This window comes from Phlebotomus papatasi, chromosome 3, assembly GCF_024763615.1.
Source record: "Phlebotomus papatasi isolate M1 chromosome 3, Ppap_2.1, whole genome shotgun sequence".
Taxonomy (NCBI): Eukaryota; Metazoa; Arthropoda; class Insecta; order Diptera; family Psychodidae; genus Phlebotomus; species Phlebotomus papatasi.
Window position 1 is genome coordinate 21,781,303 of NC_077224.1, and position 15,774 is coordinate 21,797,076.

The 15,774-nt window shown below is 34.5% G+C and overlaps 1 protein-coding gene across 2 annotated transcripts in view; it reads left to right on the plus strand.

Annotated features, from left to right (window-relative positions):
• The window catches only part of LOC129808234 (slowpoke-binding protein), a 40,274-nt gene that overhangs the window by 14,400 nt on the left and 10,100 nt on the right, over window positions 1-15,774 (plus strand). Inside the window, exons 3-5 of one of the 2 annotated variants that reach the window (XM_055858050.1) lie at window positions 7,916-8,020; window positions 8,334-8,495; window positions 14,484-14,694. In XM_055858050.1, coding sequence (XP_055714025.1) covers window positions 7,916-8,020; window positions 8,334-8,495; window positions 14,484-14,694 — 478 coding nt within the window. The remainder of the gene's footprint in view (window positions 1-7,915; window positions 8,021-8,333; window positions 8,496-14,483; window positions 14,695-15,774) is intronic. The other variant, XM_055858051.1, reaches the window with a different exon arrangement.

Genomic DNA, 15,774 nt, shown 5'->3' on the forward strand with positions numbered 1-15,774 from the left:
TACAGGAAAATGAAAATTTAGTGGCGATTTTTATGAAGCTGCGCCCTGGTTTGCTCAGCTTCGTACAACATTTTGTCCACCTATGTAGGCCTCATTTTCCCCGGAAACGTTACACCGGACACAAAAATTCACGCATCACTGCCTAGACGGAATTTACATCTACTTGCTTCCATCGTTTGTAGGAGGTATAACGCATTAAAAAAACCATTTTATGCTATTTTACTAACACATGCTTTTTTACACTTGGAGAACCGTTTTTGTACTGCATTCTGATTCTGACACTCAGTCCCGGCATTATGCACTTCGTGATTATGCACTTGACGAGATTGTGCACATACAATAATCCAAGTTTGCCTACCTTTGGGAGTCAATCTATGAAATCATTTTTGAAATACGCCTGAATATATAGGGGAGACTGGGGCAAAAAGTCACAAAACAGATATTTTATTTTTTACAAGCTATTCGTGTGTTTCAGAAATTTCTAGTTAGCGGAGTTTTATAGAAAATTTACCGCTCTACAACTTTGTGAAAGTAATTTTGCTCTATTTTGTAAGGAAATACGTTTATCGAGCCGATTTCTAAAAAAAAAATTTACGACCATTCTCAAAAATGCTGGGTCATATAGCACCTCGCATGGGATATTATCACACTTTGATTTGCTTCATTACGGGCTTTCATAAATTTGAAGAAAAAATATACCTAGAGGACATATTTAGAAAAAAACACACACAAAAGACTGCAACATTTGACCAATGCAAACAACAAGCGGCGAGGCATGGTAATGGCGTTCCTTTTTGCTGTGAGACATCAGAAATTGCTTCGGTTCTTTTTTACTTTTTGCTCTATACCTTTTGTTACTTTTTACCCCAAGTGGCCATTTTTAATAAAAGGATTTCTAGAGAAAAAAAAAAACATTTGTGAAATTCCAAAATAGATAGCGGATTCGTATTCAAAGAATCCAAATTATTTAGGAAATATTTACAAGTACATCAATTTTGGAAAATAAGTAGGCAATAAATGATATCTTCTGCAAGTAAAATATTTCAAAAATAGGGCTAAAAATTTCGATATTTTTCTATTTTCTGAATTCCTTGTTCGAATTCTAAGAAACTTACGACAAAAAGTAAAGTAAATCAGATACAAACAGTAAAACAGTTTGACAGAAGTGAAATAAAAACATCTGATGAAGTCTCATTTTGATGTGGAAGTGCGTGTTTTCTTTGAGATGTTCGTGAAAAATGTTATAATATCTCAATTTTCTTGTGAATTTATTCAGTTTAACCTCTGATGGGTCATATGTCGAATATTCCAGAGCGCCGTGTACAGTGTGATCCAAAACAGTTAGGTATTCTCAAAGTCGCTGATCAATAATTTTGACAAATGATTTTACGAAGCTGCAAAATTCAATTTTCCTGAGCTGCAAGGGTGGTAATTTTTATAAATTTTTCTCCACCCACTAAAATGACTCCCTTCGAGCAGAAGATTTTCACGGTAAATATAATATTAGCCCTGATAAACCTTCTATAACTTGGAATAGTTGCTTTTATGAAACGACACTTGAAGTGTGAAAAAATGCATAAAATATTACACATCACAATTATGATTTTAGGCCCATTTTTTATTTTTGCCTTTTGGACTCAAGGCCTAAGTTTCCAAGTTTTTCAGGAAATGTGACGGTGCTATCACACTAGGATTTTCAAAATTTAATTTTAAATTCAATTGAGCCAACTGAGCATTATAATATTTCTAGAATTTACTTGAAAATTCTCACAGCCAGGACACATTTTGCAAGAAATTTGCTCAATTTTAAATAGTGCCACGAGATTTTTGATTGTAAATTATTCAGAAAAATATGTGATAGAACTTAAAATGTCTTATAAATCACTTATCTGTTATGCAAAAGAATCTCCTAAGCCAGATGAAAGAGTTGACACAACTTTCCTTCGGATTGTTTTGGAGAAACTCAACAAATTACTCCCGATGCTAAAGCTTCACTCGCGTACAAGTTTATCACTAATCACTGTACTTATTTTATTTTCTTTGGCCACAAATAATAATTAATTATGGATAATTAAATTTAATAATAACAGTTTGGTTTAAAAGGCTACTTGTTTAACGGCAATAAAATTGAAATTAATGAGCAATATTTTAACATTTTAATTTGCTGAATTTAAATTTAATTGAGCAACCACATTTATGCTATTTTAGCATGTTTAAACATGTTTTGATGGGCCAAGTATTAGTTAAACGAAAATCAATTAATGCAAATAATTTTTAATGCAAAATAACGCATAGGAACAATTCATCTGAAAAATTAAATTGAATTTACAATTCAATTTCAGTTCGGCCAAAAAAAAATGGAAAACTGGCATTTATGATTTCTAAATATGGCTTTATTTAAACTTATTCGATTTATAGACCACATACTTTAATTTAAATGAAAGTGGTCCTATCGTGTTGTGCAAACCAAATTTCACTATTGATGTATTCTGTGAGAAATAGAGACTTCTAGCGGCCAAAATAATGCTTATTTGACGTGAGGTTATTATTTGAATATTTCAATATCAAAATTATTTGAACAAATTGGAATAAACAAAAATGCTAAAGGTAAAATAGTGGTCTTTGCAGAACTGATTCTTTATTTTGGCCGCCACTGTATGACCATAAATGAAATTAATTTAGTAACTTGGAAAAAATCAATTTTTACGAAGCTGTAAAACCTTCCCCTATAAACTTATTAATTTATTGCAATAAGGAGTTCGATAAAACTTGAAAACTGTCTTTAAATAATTTAGAGATTAAATTATAAAGCATGATGATTTAAATGCGGGTAATGTCATAAATATATTCACTGCCAAAATCTAATTAATTACCGAATCTAACTCTGATTTCAAGGTAACCTTACAGGTAGTTGCTTGAAGATTAAATATTCTGAAGCAATAGAGATAATTTTGATTAAAATATAACTGATAGTAAAAATTCTCATGCTCAGATTATATATACCATAAAAGAACAGAAAAAAATTATTCATAATTTTTATTCACCTTCCCTATTAACCTTCTCAATAAACATCGTCTACCGACAATATAATTATTGTAAACTTTTTGTTATGGCTTTACCCTCTCAATAGCGTGGGAATAGCATAATAGTTTGTCTATACAATGTGCTAATTCTCATGCACAATTTGCAAAAAATGTTTTTTTTTTTCATTTTTAATTTAAAATATTTAATAGGATATAAATTAGGGTAAGGGCCTAAATAAACTCAGGCTGATCCTCGATAATATTTAGCCTGTAAAATTCGGAAGCAAAGGATTAGGTAAAAGAAGTTTACGCAAAAGACCTCTAAAATTGAAGATCCTAAGTCCTCAGTGTATTACAGTTTGGCATAAATTTTCTCTGTCAAATTTTACAAGCTAAAGTTTCTCGAGGATCAGCCTGAGTCTATTCCCTGAGAGAAATCCGAAAAAGTTAAAATAACATTCCGGAAATAATAATTTTACCCTACAGTATTGACCCAAAATCGGTGTAAATATTTCCCTTTTTAGATGTAGGGGGAAGTGGGGCACCTTTGAAATTGGGATTTTTCACCTATTTTTAAATAAAATTGAGCCCTATCGCGATATAATTTAGGTGCACAAATAAATTGAGAAGCTAAACTACATTCTGATATGGCGCCGTTCCACTTAAACATAGGTGTAAAATCCCGTTTTCAAAGGTACCCCACTTTCAAAAGTGCCCCACTTCCCCCTATTGGGGGTTAAAGTTACCCTTTTTCATGTTAATTTTACCCTTAAAAAGGTGTAAAATTAACATTAAAAAATGTTGATATATTTTTACACCTAAAATTTGTTAAAGTTATGAGGAAAATAAGTTAATCACAGCCTCTTTTCTTTCTCAGTGTTAGGGCCATAAGATGGGGTAATTCGGTATCATGTCTATTATTTTTTCCTTGAACCAGTTACAGCCATAGAAGTATATAGAGTTATTTTTTCACTTGAGAAATCATCTTCTAGTGGATTTGATGAAGTTAATTGCTCGGTTCTGAGGCGTGTAGCCTGGAATGTTGTGGATGTTGTTGGTTACTTGGTGAATTTGTCTTTCTCAACTGGTGTGTACCCTGAAGAACTAAAAAAGGCTGTGGTTGTCCCTATCCATAAGAAAGGTGATAAGCACAGTATAGAGAATTATCGTCCTATTTCATTGCTTTCCATTTTTTCTAAAGTGTTCGAAAAACTTATGAAGACCCGTCTTGTTGGATTTATGTCCAAACACCAGATCCTCTCTAATCATCAATATGGTTTCAGGGAGGGGAGGGGGTGTGAACAGGCCTTGGAGTCCTTTCTTGGAAGGGTCAGCGATGATTTGAACAAAGATAAAAAGGTATCCGCCCTGTTTCTCGACATATGTAAAGCGTTTGATACTGTTAACCATGGGCTTTTACTGAGAAAGTTGCATGCTATTGGGATCAGGGGTATCACGGAGAATTGGTTTAGATCATATCTCGCGAATAGACGGCAATGTGTCAGGATAGGAAATGAGCTGAGCTCATACCAGTCTGTTGAATCAGGTGTTCCCCAAGGCTCTATCCTAGGACCAGTATTGTTCATTATATACATCAATGATGTTCATAATGTGGGTTTAAGGGGACGCCCCACTACATATGCGGATGATCTGGCCATCACTTACTCGGGTGATACCCTGGAGTTGGTTATGAGGGACATGGCTTATGATTTGAGTAGGCTGAAGTTGTGGTTCAATCAACATTTCATGCTGTTAAGTCAGAAATCCAGATTCATGATTTTCTCATTAAGGGGGTCCCCTCAGGTATCACCGCTGTGTGTTCATTCCAATAATTGCGTGGTTCAGTCTATGGAGAGTGGGGTCTGTGGTTCTCGATGTTTTGAACTTAAACGGGTGTACGTGTTCCGATATTTGGGAATCAACGTGGACCAGGCCTTGAACTGGAAGGAACATGTTGAGGGTTTGCAGACACATCTTAGGCTCTCGATGCGCTACTGCTTTAAACTCAGGGAGGCATGTCCGCGCAGGGTGGTGTCGTCTTTCTATTATGCAATGGTGCAGTCTAAGTTGCAATACGGTATTTCTTTTTGGGGTTCTACATACCCTTCACATTTACGAAATTTAGAAGCGGCACAAAGAATACTTATGCGCATTATGTCGTTCAGGGGGAGGTTTGAGAGTTCGCATCCATTATTCAGGGAGTGGAATATTCTGACTCTTAGATCACTCTATGCGTATAGAACTATGAGATTGTACTTTAACAGATGTGGGGAAAGAGTCTTTAGACCACGTAATGCACAACCGTTGATAGGTGTACGGCTGCGAGAATCATTTTTGATTCCGAGGCCTAGAAAAGAGTTTTTCAAGCACACGTTTGGTTACTGTGCCCCCAGACTTGCGAACTCATTGTTTAGTGTGTTTGGGCGTGATTCGTTTTCATTTGATGAACTGAGGGCTTTTCTTGTCAATGCACACGTGGATTTTATTGCAGGACTCTACTCTTGAATCTTTTTTTTCTGTTTGGATTTCTTACTTGTCGATCCCGGCTCTCCCTTGACATGCTTCTTTTTTTTCCTTAACAGTAATTATTATTATTAATAGTTAAATCATAAATCGTTAAAAATCTATTATAAATCGTTAAAATTGCTCATATTTATTAAGTTTTGTTGTAATTTATAACTTTAGTTTTATTTATTTATTTATTTTTATTGTTTTTTTTTGTGATCTTCAATGGCGAGTTTTATTTTTAAAGTATCGTCTGGACTTGGTGGGAATTTCTTCGTCGTGACTTATTATTCCTGGCTCGCTTTGGGGTGGTCTGATTTTTTTTTTTTTTTTTTTTTAAATTTTTTTTTAGAGTTTCTATTCTAATAAACACGGACTCGCATGGTATGAGCTTGTCTTATAGCTCAGGGCCTGACAATTAGTCCTATGCTGCGGGGTCTCTCTCTCCTGGCTTCACTAGGCTCTCTCTCCCCTGGGATTGTGAAGCTGTGGCCTATCTATGTGGAGGCTAGCTATGCGTTTCCGGGATCCATCGTCATTGCGGGTGGGTGGTTTGTCGCGGCGTGGGGTCCTGCTAATTACCCGTGACGATGCTGATTTTTTTTTTCATGTTTTATTTTGGATTACTCGCTCGCTCTGCCCACTTTTTTCCTTTTTCCTTTCCCTTAATTTAACAGGATTTTTTCAGTTTTTTTAGAGGTGTAAATATTAATAAGGATTTTCTGATATATTGCATTTATTCCTTATTTATTTTTTATTGGAGAATCTTGAAAATGGGAATCTTCACATTGTAATGTGTGACTTAGTGTTCACACTCGGGCGTTTGCCCAAATGGCTCACAGCTCAGTTAGAGCTAGCCATTCACCCTCTCACAATGCTTAAAATCGCGCAAAATTAGGCAGATCAGCATTTTTCTGTTACATTTATTAAGATGTGCTAATGAAAATCAGTTTTGTATAACTTTTAATTTGTAACCATTTGAGACTTCTCTGGCATATACAACCTGAGATGGAGTTTTTCCACCGTTTTACTCCGGAGTAGGTTGGTTACCAACGCTAAGACGGCGGTGGACGCATAATTACAAATCTTACACAAAGTTATATTTGTATTGCGCTTTTAAGTCATTGATGATGAAATAAATATCTATCTATCTTATGGAATTTTGAGATTTTCTCACTGTTTCAAAAGGTCGAAAAGAAAAAGAAAACCACGAAGAAGTACAAGAAGACTTTATATTCGAGAGTACTTCTTCGTTGTTTTTTTCCTTTTGCCATCTAAAAGTGATAGAAAATCTCAAAGTTCCAAATTAAACATTATTCCAAATTACACCATCTTACCCTATAAAAGAAAATTTGAATTTATTTTTTTTAATATTCTATTTCAAAGTTTATGGTTGTAGTTTTAATAAAGTCATAAAATGTTTCTGCTGGGAATATTTCTTAAACAAACTTTGACATATAGGGGAATGTTGGCATGGTTCGCACAGAGTGAACCTTCAAATAACGCAAATTTTCTCTGTGTTTGCAAAGAGCTAGTTCGTCATTTCTTAGCCATAAAATAGATTAGGCTTATGAAACGAGATGAGAAATGGTAGGTCAGCTCTTTGCAAACAAAGAGAAAATTCCCATCGTTTGAAGGTTCACTCTGTGCGAACCATGCCTACATTCCCCTACTTCGATAACTTGTAGTTTTCTTCTTCTACTTTATGATATCATGTTTTTTTTTGTTTGGGTGTCTTATCTCAGTTTCAAAGTTATAAATTAAACTGTAATGATATATTGTACAAATATTGTATTTCTTGTGCTTAAATTCGTTTAACTTTAATCATTTGTCAACAATTGTATTTTTCCTGTTGATATTACTACATTGTTGTACATTTTTAATTGTGTAAGTATTTCAACAGGACAAAAGAAGTTTATCAAAAGTTTTTCCATGTTTTTGTCTCTTCTTTGGAAAAAAAAGTTATTTCAGTTGAACTATCTGAAAAAGGGCAATACCTCCCAAAGAAATTTTAATCTTTTGTCCTTCCACGAGTTACACTTAAATCCTTTAGTCCAGATAAGATTTTTGATAGTCATTTGACTCGAGAAAAGCTCATCCAAAAGCTCCTCACAGTCAGTACTTGAAAAGAAGTACCAAGAAAATCGTCTGTGAGAGGGGTAAAAGTGTAAGAAAATGTTCCCTCATCACTTGAGGGTAAAAGAGTGCTGTCTTATCGCGATTTATTTCACATTATCTCTCTTTGCATGAGGGTGTCCTTCCTCCCTCCCTCCCTTGGTAGCATCAAACCCAACCAAAAGACTAATATCGCTGAGTGAATGTGTAAATTGTACCCCATTCTACTGTACAAAATAATAAATGGAATTAAATCGCAAAAATATCAAAAGATCGACGTATCGCAAGAAGAGGAAGAGACACGTTAGAAGAGCCCAATCAGCTGCAGAATTTGATTCTCAGGCCGTTTTCACCGCAAATAAACGCCATTTATTCAGGTGAATGACATTTTAAAGTATCCCCCAAACCCTTTTTTGGAAATAAAAAAAAAACAGAAATTTATAAAAAGTATTTCCCAAGTCGATCGTTTATTATCTCCTTGTCCTTAAAACACCCTTTCATAATGTTAAATGTCGTAAATGTGTATCTTCTTTTCTTTTTCTTCCCTTCTCTCGTACTCAAAAAAAAATCCTCCATGTCATTCTTACTTTTTGCGAGGGGAGGACTAATATTATGAAAAAAAAATGCGCATGATGTTTTCTCGTGGCGTGTACCATCTCATGTTTTTTTGGATGATGGAATATAAAGTAGAGGAAGATCTGTGAGCACAGAACAGGAAAATTCTGAGTCTGAGCAATCGGAAAAGTCACCATTAGTCAGCACCAAGTTGGATTCCCTGGCCAAACTTCTGTTCAGTAAGAGTTTCAAACAGGACAATTCATCCAGCAGCAAAGTGACTGAATCACCAACAAGGTTCCATTTTCTTTTATTCTTTGCATCATCATTAACATTTCTTGTGATTCTCCCATACTCATCCACCCCCCCCCCCCCAAAACTTCCTCTTTTGGACACATTCCCATTACCTTTACTGGAGCCATTTCTTTGATTATTTAGTTCACTGTTTGCTTCTTAGCCAAAAAAAAGTGGTTGAGGATTTAGTCACATAGGTGAAGCTCTAAAGGCGATTGAAAATCCTTGAAGGATTGCCAATAAATATATTTTTCTAGATCATAACAATAGGATTTATTGCACATAAAATTGGCGATTGTGATCCTATTTCTCTCTGTTATGGTTTATTTATATCAGCAGGTACATTTCCAACAAATCGGATTAAAAGCTTAGCTCAATTCGCAGCTTAAAGCTTGTATTAATAAATCTTTTAAAATATTTTTATTCAATTCAGTTTCAATTTATTCATTAGATTACACTAAGAATTACACCAGCAGAGAGTCTATAGACTGCGTTTAGCTGGATTAAACCAAATAAGTCAGAATCGGTTGTATTTGGAGAAAAGCAATTCTTGATGATATACGAAACCTTCCTATGTTTCCCATATGTTTCAAGCGAGCCGAAAAAAGTTTGGAGTTTATACGGTGTTTTCTGTCTGTGTAGAATGAATTAGCAAATAAGTGGAATACAAAATAAAAGCCAATTTAATATAGAATAGGCAACCGAAAACCCCAAATTAGCAACCCACGTAGTTTCGGAGATGTGTCGTGAAATATGTACGAAAACAGGAAAAAATTACATAAAAACTGGTTCCATTTTTTAGAGCTAATGTCATCCCCCTGTACGAAACGAATAACGAACTTCCAATTCCAATTTAAGTATTTTTGTAGTTAGAGATACGCCTCTGTAATTAAAGGAGCGTTACGAAATACTTTAAAATATAAACCAAAGTTAGAGGATTAAACATAAATTTCGTATAACACCAAATTATTTTTTTTTTTTGTAAAAAAGGCATAGGGGTAAGTGGGGCACCTTTGAAATTGGGATTTTTTCACCTATTTTTACAGGAACTGAGCCTTATTATAATGTAATTTAGCTTCACAATTGTTTTGTGGAGCTAAATTATATCATGGTAAAGAATAGTTTAAAATCAAATTTTATCAGTACTTCTTCTTGCAACTTTAAAAGCAATTAATTTTTTTTATAGAGTACAAGTGTTTGCAAAGAAATTTTCATTTTACCTAAGGGTATCTTACAAGATAATTACAGAGTGGTTGAAACAATGCAACAAACTTAGACGATGTTTGATCCTCATTTTTTGTTTAACTTTTCTGAAATAAAGACAAAATGGTAATAAATACACAGGAAAAATATTTTGTAAAATTGTTCGTAAATGTTTGTGAAATCCTACGGAGGACTTACAAAATGCTCGTGAATCGTATAACCCACAAACAAGTTCGTAAAATTTTGTACTTTTTTCACAAACATTGTTCGTAAAATGATCATTTGACGAACAATGTTTGTGAAAAAAGTATAAAATTTCACGAACTTGTTTGTGAGTTATATGATTCACGAGCATTTCATTTTCACATACATGGAATTTCACAAACATTTACGAACAATTTTACAAAATATTTTTTTCTGTGTACATAAATTTTAGAATATTATCGGTTTTGTTCAATACTATGTTATTTTGACTTGACTATGGTCTAAAGTCTGTCAGAAAATGCATCGTAGTTTGCACGAATGCCAGCCTTCCGAATACCCTATCATTTACGACGAAAAGCTGTCTTCAGCTCATCGACACTTCGCTATTTTTTAGTCCCATCTTTGACCAACAAAATGCCTCTTTTGGAAAAGTCAAGCGGTTTTGCATCCGGGATCCGTTGAGATCATTGTGCTTCAAAATTAAAAAGATAAACGATGCTTTTTAGCCAAATATTGTTTGGCGTGTGATTTCTGCAACAGTGCTGAGTCTTCTTCGGACTTCCAAAATCGTTTACCGAAATTTTTGTATACCCACTGCTTCAGGAGTCCTTCTGGGGAAAATTCCAGATATACATTGGCACACATGTTGACGGTGCAGTCCAAAAACCCCAGTGGAATTCGATATTTGAGACCTGAGAGTAATTGACTTTACTTATTTTCCTTTCTTTTTTCCTATTCTTTCTTTTTTTTTCTTTTCACGGTTTCTTGTCATTTTTTTGTTCCTTTCTTTTTAATTTCTTTCTTTTTAAAGTCATTTTTACTTTTTCTTTTTCTCACAACTGTAAGAGGGATGACCTTATTATTGTGATGCAATAAATATTATATATATTGTATTGCATATATATATTTGCCATCACGGAAGTCCAGGCCTTCATTCAAATACGGTGGTCTGACGACATCCGGTGACCATTCGAATGTCTAAATTATCGTAAGATTTTCCCTTCAGGTAGGCACAATCATTTTGTTTGCTGATCAATTGGTCTATCTATTGGAAATTTTTTTTAATAAAAAAGACGACATTCTGTAACTAGCCTTAAACGTGCAAGTCAAGTTACTTCTTCGGTCTATCGAGTAGGGGAAATCGGGGTAGAATTAGCCACCAAATGAAATTTTCCATAGCGTATAATTTGTACAGAAAATGTTTGTATGAAGCTGTTAAATATTTCAATGAATAGAAAGGGTGGTGTATACTTAGAATAAAGAGTGGTTTCCTCAATCCTAGAGGCGGGTGTAGTCTATGGGGGGCAGTCATCAGATAAACCCCAAGCCTCAATTCTTAGGGGGTATGGCGAACGAGCAGCGTGATGTAAGTTCCACGCTCACCATCCCCAGCCAGAATCCCCAGCCGCAAGAATTCCCAGCCCGGTTTCCAAATGAATGTTTGGCAACCGGGCCTAAAGAAACCGCAAAGTCCGGCTATCTTTTAATAGCCGCAAAAATTTAAAAAAAAATTTAAAAAATTCCATCAACGGCAAACTATAAGATACCACTCTCTAATACTATACGCTGATAATTCTGCCCCGGTCTCCCTTTATAATTTTTTTTAGGATCGATAAAATCTTCAAATTTTCTTCAATTTGCCTCTTTACCTTAAAAATGATGGCAAGCAATGAAGCAATTTTTTTAGAGCTCAGTTAAAGCGTTTTTAAATGATACAAGTATCCTTGTACCAAGATATGTTTTAAAAAATGAAAAGTTTAATTACATTCAGGTTTTGAAGAAGCCCTGCAATAGCTGCTTCGAACTTTCCAGTAAAATAAAACGTTATCAAATTGTCACGTTTAAGGGTAGAATCACATTAACAGTAAAATTCTCACCGTATTTCGTTAATTTACGCACTTTCATTGCAATTCTTACGCGATTTTTCCATTACCGTATTACCTTATCTCATACTCGGTAGCACTAGATGCAGGGGCCTCTCGACATTTCATTTATCCATACGTTTTTGCATAGATGGGCCCCTGCTAGATGAAAATAGTATAAGAAAATTGAAGAAATAAAGCAACAATGCGATAAACGGTGAGCAAAACAACTGTAAAGCGTGCAATGGACCAAAAATTTAATTAAATAGAAAAAATTTAATATTTTATTTCTCATATATTTTTGTAATTAAAAAATATGCTTACATTGACTAAAATTTTGTTTGGCGAAATTTCAGTAACATAAATAAATTTTGCTACATTATTTCTCGCATTTGGAAAATTATTAAAGAATTAGAGCAGAGCCATAAGCATAGATTTTTTTTAGGAAATTTCTAGACTCATTACCATCCATTTTGATGAGTTGTGTTCTTATGCGGTATCACATAAACATTATTATCGTCAATAACAGCAATAAATCACCAGTGAATTAAGAGAAAATTCATAGGGTCGAATGAACACCTCTTCGACAGGGAACCCCTATTGACACTTTTGTCAAAATGTTGAAATTTATTTAATGTATCTAATAAAATGTAAGTAATATAGCGTTTTTTCATTAATTTACGTTTTTCGATAAGGATTAAGTGTTTAAATTTCTTATTCTAAATGGTACAGAGTAGGGTGTTAGTCAATAGGTCCCGACACGAGTTCTTAAAGTGTCAATAGGTGTTCTTTTCACCTTAAAAACAAGAGTATTAAATAGAGCTTTAGGGCAAGCGCGCTACCTTCGCACGATTTAAGCTTCGTACACTTTTCCATGTTCCACGTAGATATGACCCATGACTCTTCAGGAAATTTTAGGCATGGGATGAGCTGTTAAAACATAATAATAAAATGGGTAAAATTAATTAAAAACAGAGTTGTTCGAAGCTTGAGTCAATCGAGGGTAGAGCGCTTTCTTCAATTGATTTTTTCAGGAATCTCTTATCTGATATTAAGCATCCACAAATGGGTAGAGTGAAAATAAAGATATGAGAGATATTTTTTAATTAAACTATAAAATAACGATAAACTTTTGAATTTTATGTTTGACTTTTTTAAAGTCATGCTCTACGTTTAACGAGCTTCACAGTGATTAGACTTAAAATTATTGAATTTTAGTTGCTACTATTATTCTATTTCACTAAAGATATTTTGAGACATATTGCAAAGCTCAAATCGAATCACTTTAATCACAAATTCAATTAAAATTGCAAGTGGGAAAGCTCAGTTGCTATTTTCTGTGCTTTACATAATCAGTTTGAAAAGAGCTTTTCTGCAAATACCTGCAAATCAGTTCATTATGTTTAAAATTTTAATTCAAGGAAGTTTGTAGGTAGCTTCAGCAACTGTATGACCTTTCCTTAGAAGATCCCTGTCCCCTGACACCGAACACTCTGGCACGAAATGTCACGGGAGCAGCTCAAAAAGCATGAAATTTCTGCAGAGCATGCAATGAGACCAAAAAGTGACCCAGAGGGAGTCAGTTTGGAGTCAGGAAAGGAGAGTTTGGGGGGGGGAGGGGGTAGGAAAAACCGAGCTTTCCACCCACTTCTGAGCCAGGAAATGAATGAGAAATCTTCTCGAGAGGCTCTGTGTGGTGTAAAAAGCCATAATTCCACATGAGCCAAATGTTGCACAAGAAATCTGTCGACAGAATGGCAGAGGGAGTCATCAAATAAAGTATCTCTTAATACCCCATAAAATCCCATTTTATTTGGCATGAGAGGAGATGTGGATGAAATTTTCAGCATGAGCCAATTTTCCGATATTAAGTGTCAATGAGATTTTGCCAGAAAAGGAGGAATAACTTTGTGAAATGATTTATCCTCAACCACTTAATTGCATTGTTTGTTTGATTTGTAACCCTTCGGTATTATAACCTTTACTTTATTCATCTCTTATCCAGTGTTTTCTCTTTAGATTTATCTCTATAGAAGTTCTTTGGAGAGATTTAAACATTTTCAATGTGTTTCTTGAATGGTATGGATCGTTTACTAAACTCACAACATATTACACATTTTTTTTTTATAAATGGAAAGGATTCTTTTACTTCTTCAACTGAAACCATTTAGAGATTTTCAGCCAGATGACTAATTTTAATAAAACATTTTTGTCTTTTAGGATAGTTATTGTTGATGTTTCCTTATTCATCGAATGCATTGAAATTATTTTCTGTAGGATGAGGTAGATTATATTTATAAAAGGAACACCTCTTTGAAAGATATTAACAGTTTGTTGTTAAATATATTTTAACCGAGAAGTATATATTTAACAGTGATACTTTTCTTTTTTTTATTTGGGTATCAAAAATTATAGTCACCAAATTCAATTAGAATAAAAAAAGATTATGGAAAAGTATCACTGAATTCTATTTTATGTTATCAATGGTTCACATCGTTCACATATAACCAATTCCTGAATGTACATAAAATTCTACTAATGTTTGTAAATGTTCTATATTTAGATGTTTTTAACCAAAAAGCTCCTGAGACATTGAGCTTTAGAGGCGATTATAGCCAAATATAGATATCCGAGAATTTATAATTGTGCATTATTCATAAAACAGCCAATAAGGATTATGTTATTAAGGACATGGATACTAATTCGAGTAATTTCGATTAAGGCACAGTGTCCTGAGGTATCAGTACACCGCGCTGGAAAGTGGGACCTGTGGCCAGGACAGAAATCCAAGAGAAAGAGCGGCGAGAGAACAGGCGTTGACCGCCAGTCAGACATGGATTCAGCAATCTGGAGGACGCTACGAAGTCATCGTGCATCTCGATGACATCGGATCGAGGACCAATAAGCACTGGTTCCTTCTTAAGGATGCCACTGTAAGTCATTTTCTATTGATAGGGTCGAACGAACACCTCTTCGACAAGGAACTCCTATTGACACTTTTATCAAAAAGATGAAATTTATTTAATGTATCTGGTAAGATCCAAGTAGAGGAATGTAGGCATGGTTCGCATAGAGTGAACCTTCAAACGATGTGAATTTTCTATTCGTCTGCAAAGAGCTGACTTAGCATTTCTCATCTCGTCTCATGAGCCTAATAATTATCTATCTTATGGCTAAGAAATTAGGAACTAGCACTTTGTAAACAAAGAGAAAATTTGCGTTGTTTGAAGGTTCACTCTGTCCGAACCATGCCAACATTCCCCTAATATGATGTTTTTTTTTTCTGTAATCTACCTTTTTTATAAAAAAGGGATGCTCAAATTTCATATCCTAAATAATAATAATATTTATTGCATCACAACAATAGGGCCATCCCTCTTACAGTTATGAGAAAAAAAGTGAATTCAAAAAGAAAGGAAAAAAAGAAAGGAATAAAAATGACAAGAAACTGTGAAAAAAATATAAAAAGAAAACTACTATCAGGTAACTAACTATCAGATCAGAAGATAACTTACTATCAGGTCCAGACTGAAAATGCAGCCGAATAGTATCCGCAGAAGTGCGATTTTCAGTCGGAATTTAGTTAAAGAGTACAATGCCCTTCACAAACAGTGTGCGACAAAAGTAGTCACTGTTGGCTTTCTTTAGGCACTATAAGTCTCCGTCCCTGGCCGAACCCCCTTAACCAAAAGATCCGACAGTTACCCAGGACATTCAGAAAGCAACAAGTTGAACAAAAAGAGTACTGCTTTCATGTTCAGAAGAGAAGGTATATCACAGCCAATAAATACATTTCTGTATGGGGTAATATGGTTTCGTAGGTTTAAGCCGCAGATATATCCTGACACAATTATTAAAGGCAACGGTTAGGCGACGAATTGTGTCACTATCCGCCGCAAAGAAGAGCTCTGTACCATAATTATAGAAAGGAAGAAGAAGCGCTCGCGCGAGGATCAAGCGAGTGTTATAGAGTGTGATGTCCCGGAATCGTCAGAGGGTGTATAGAGAATAGT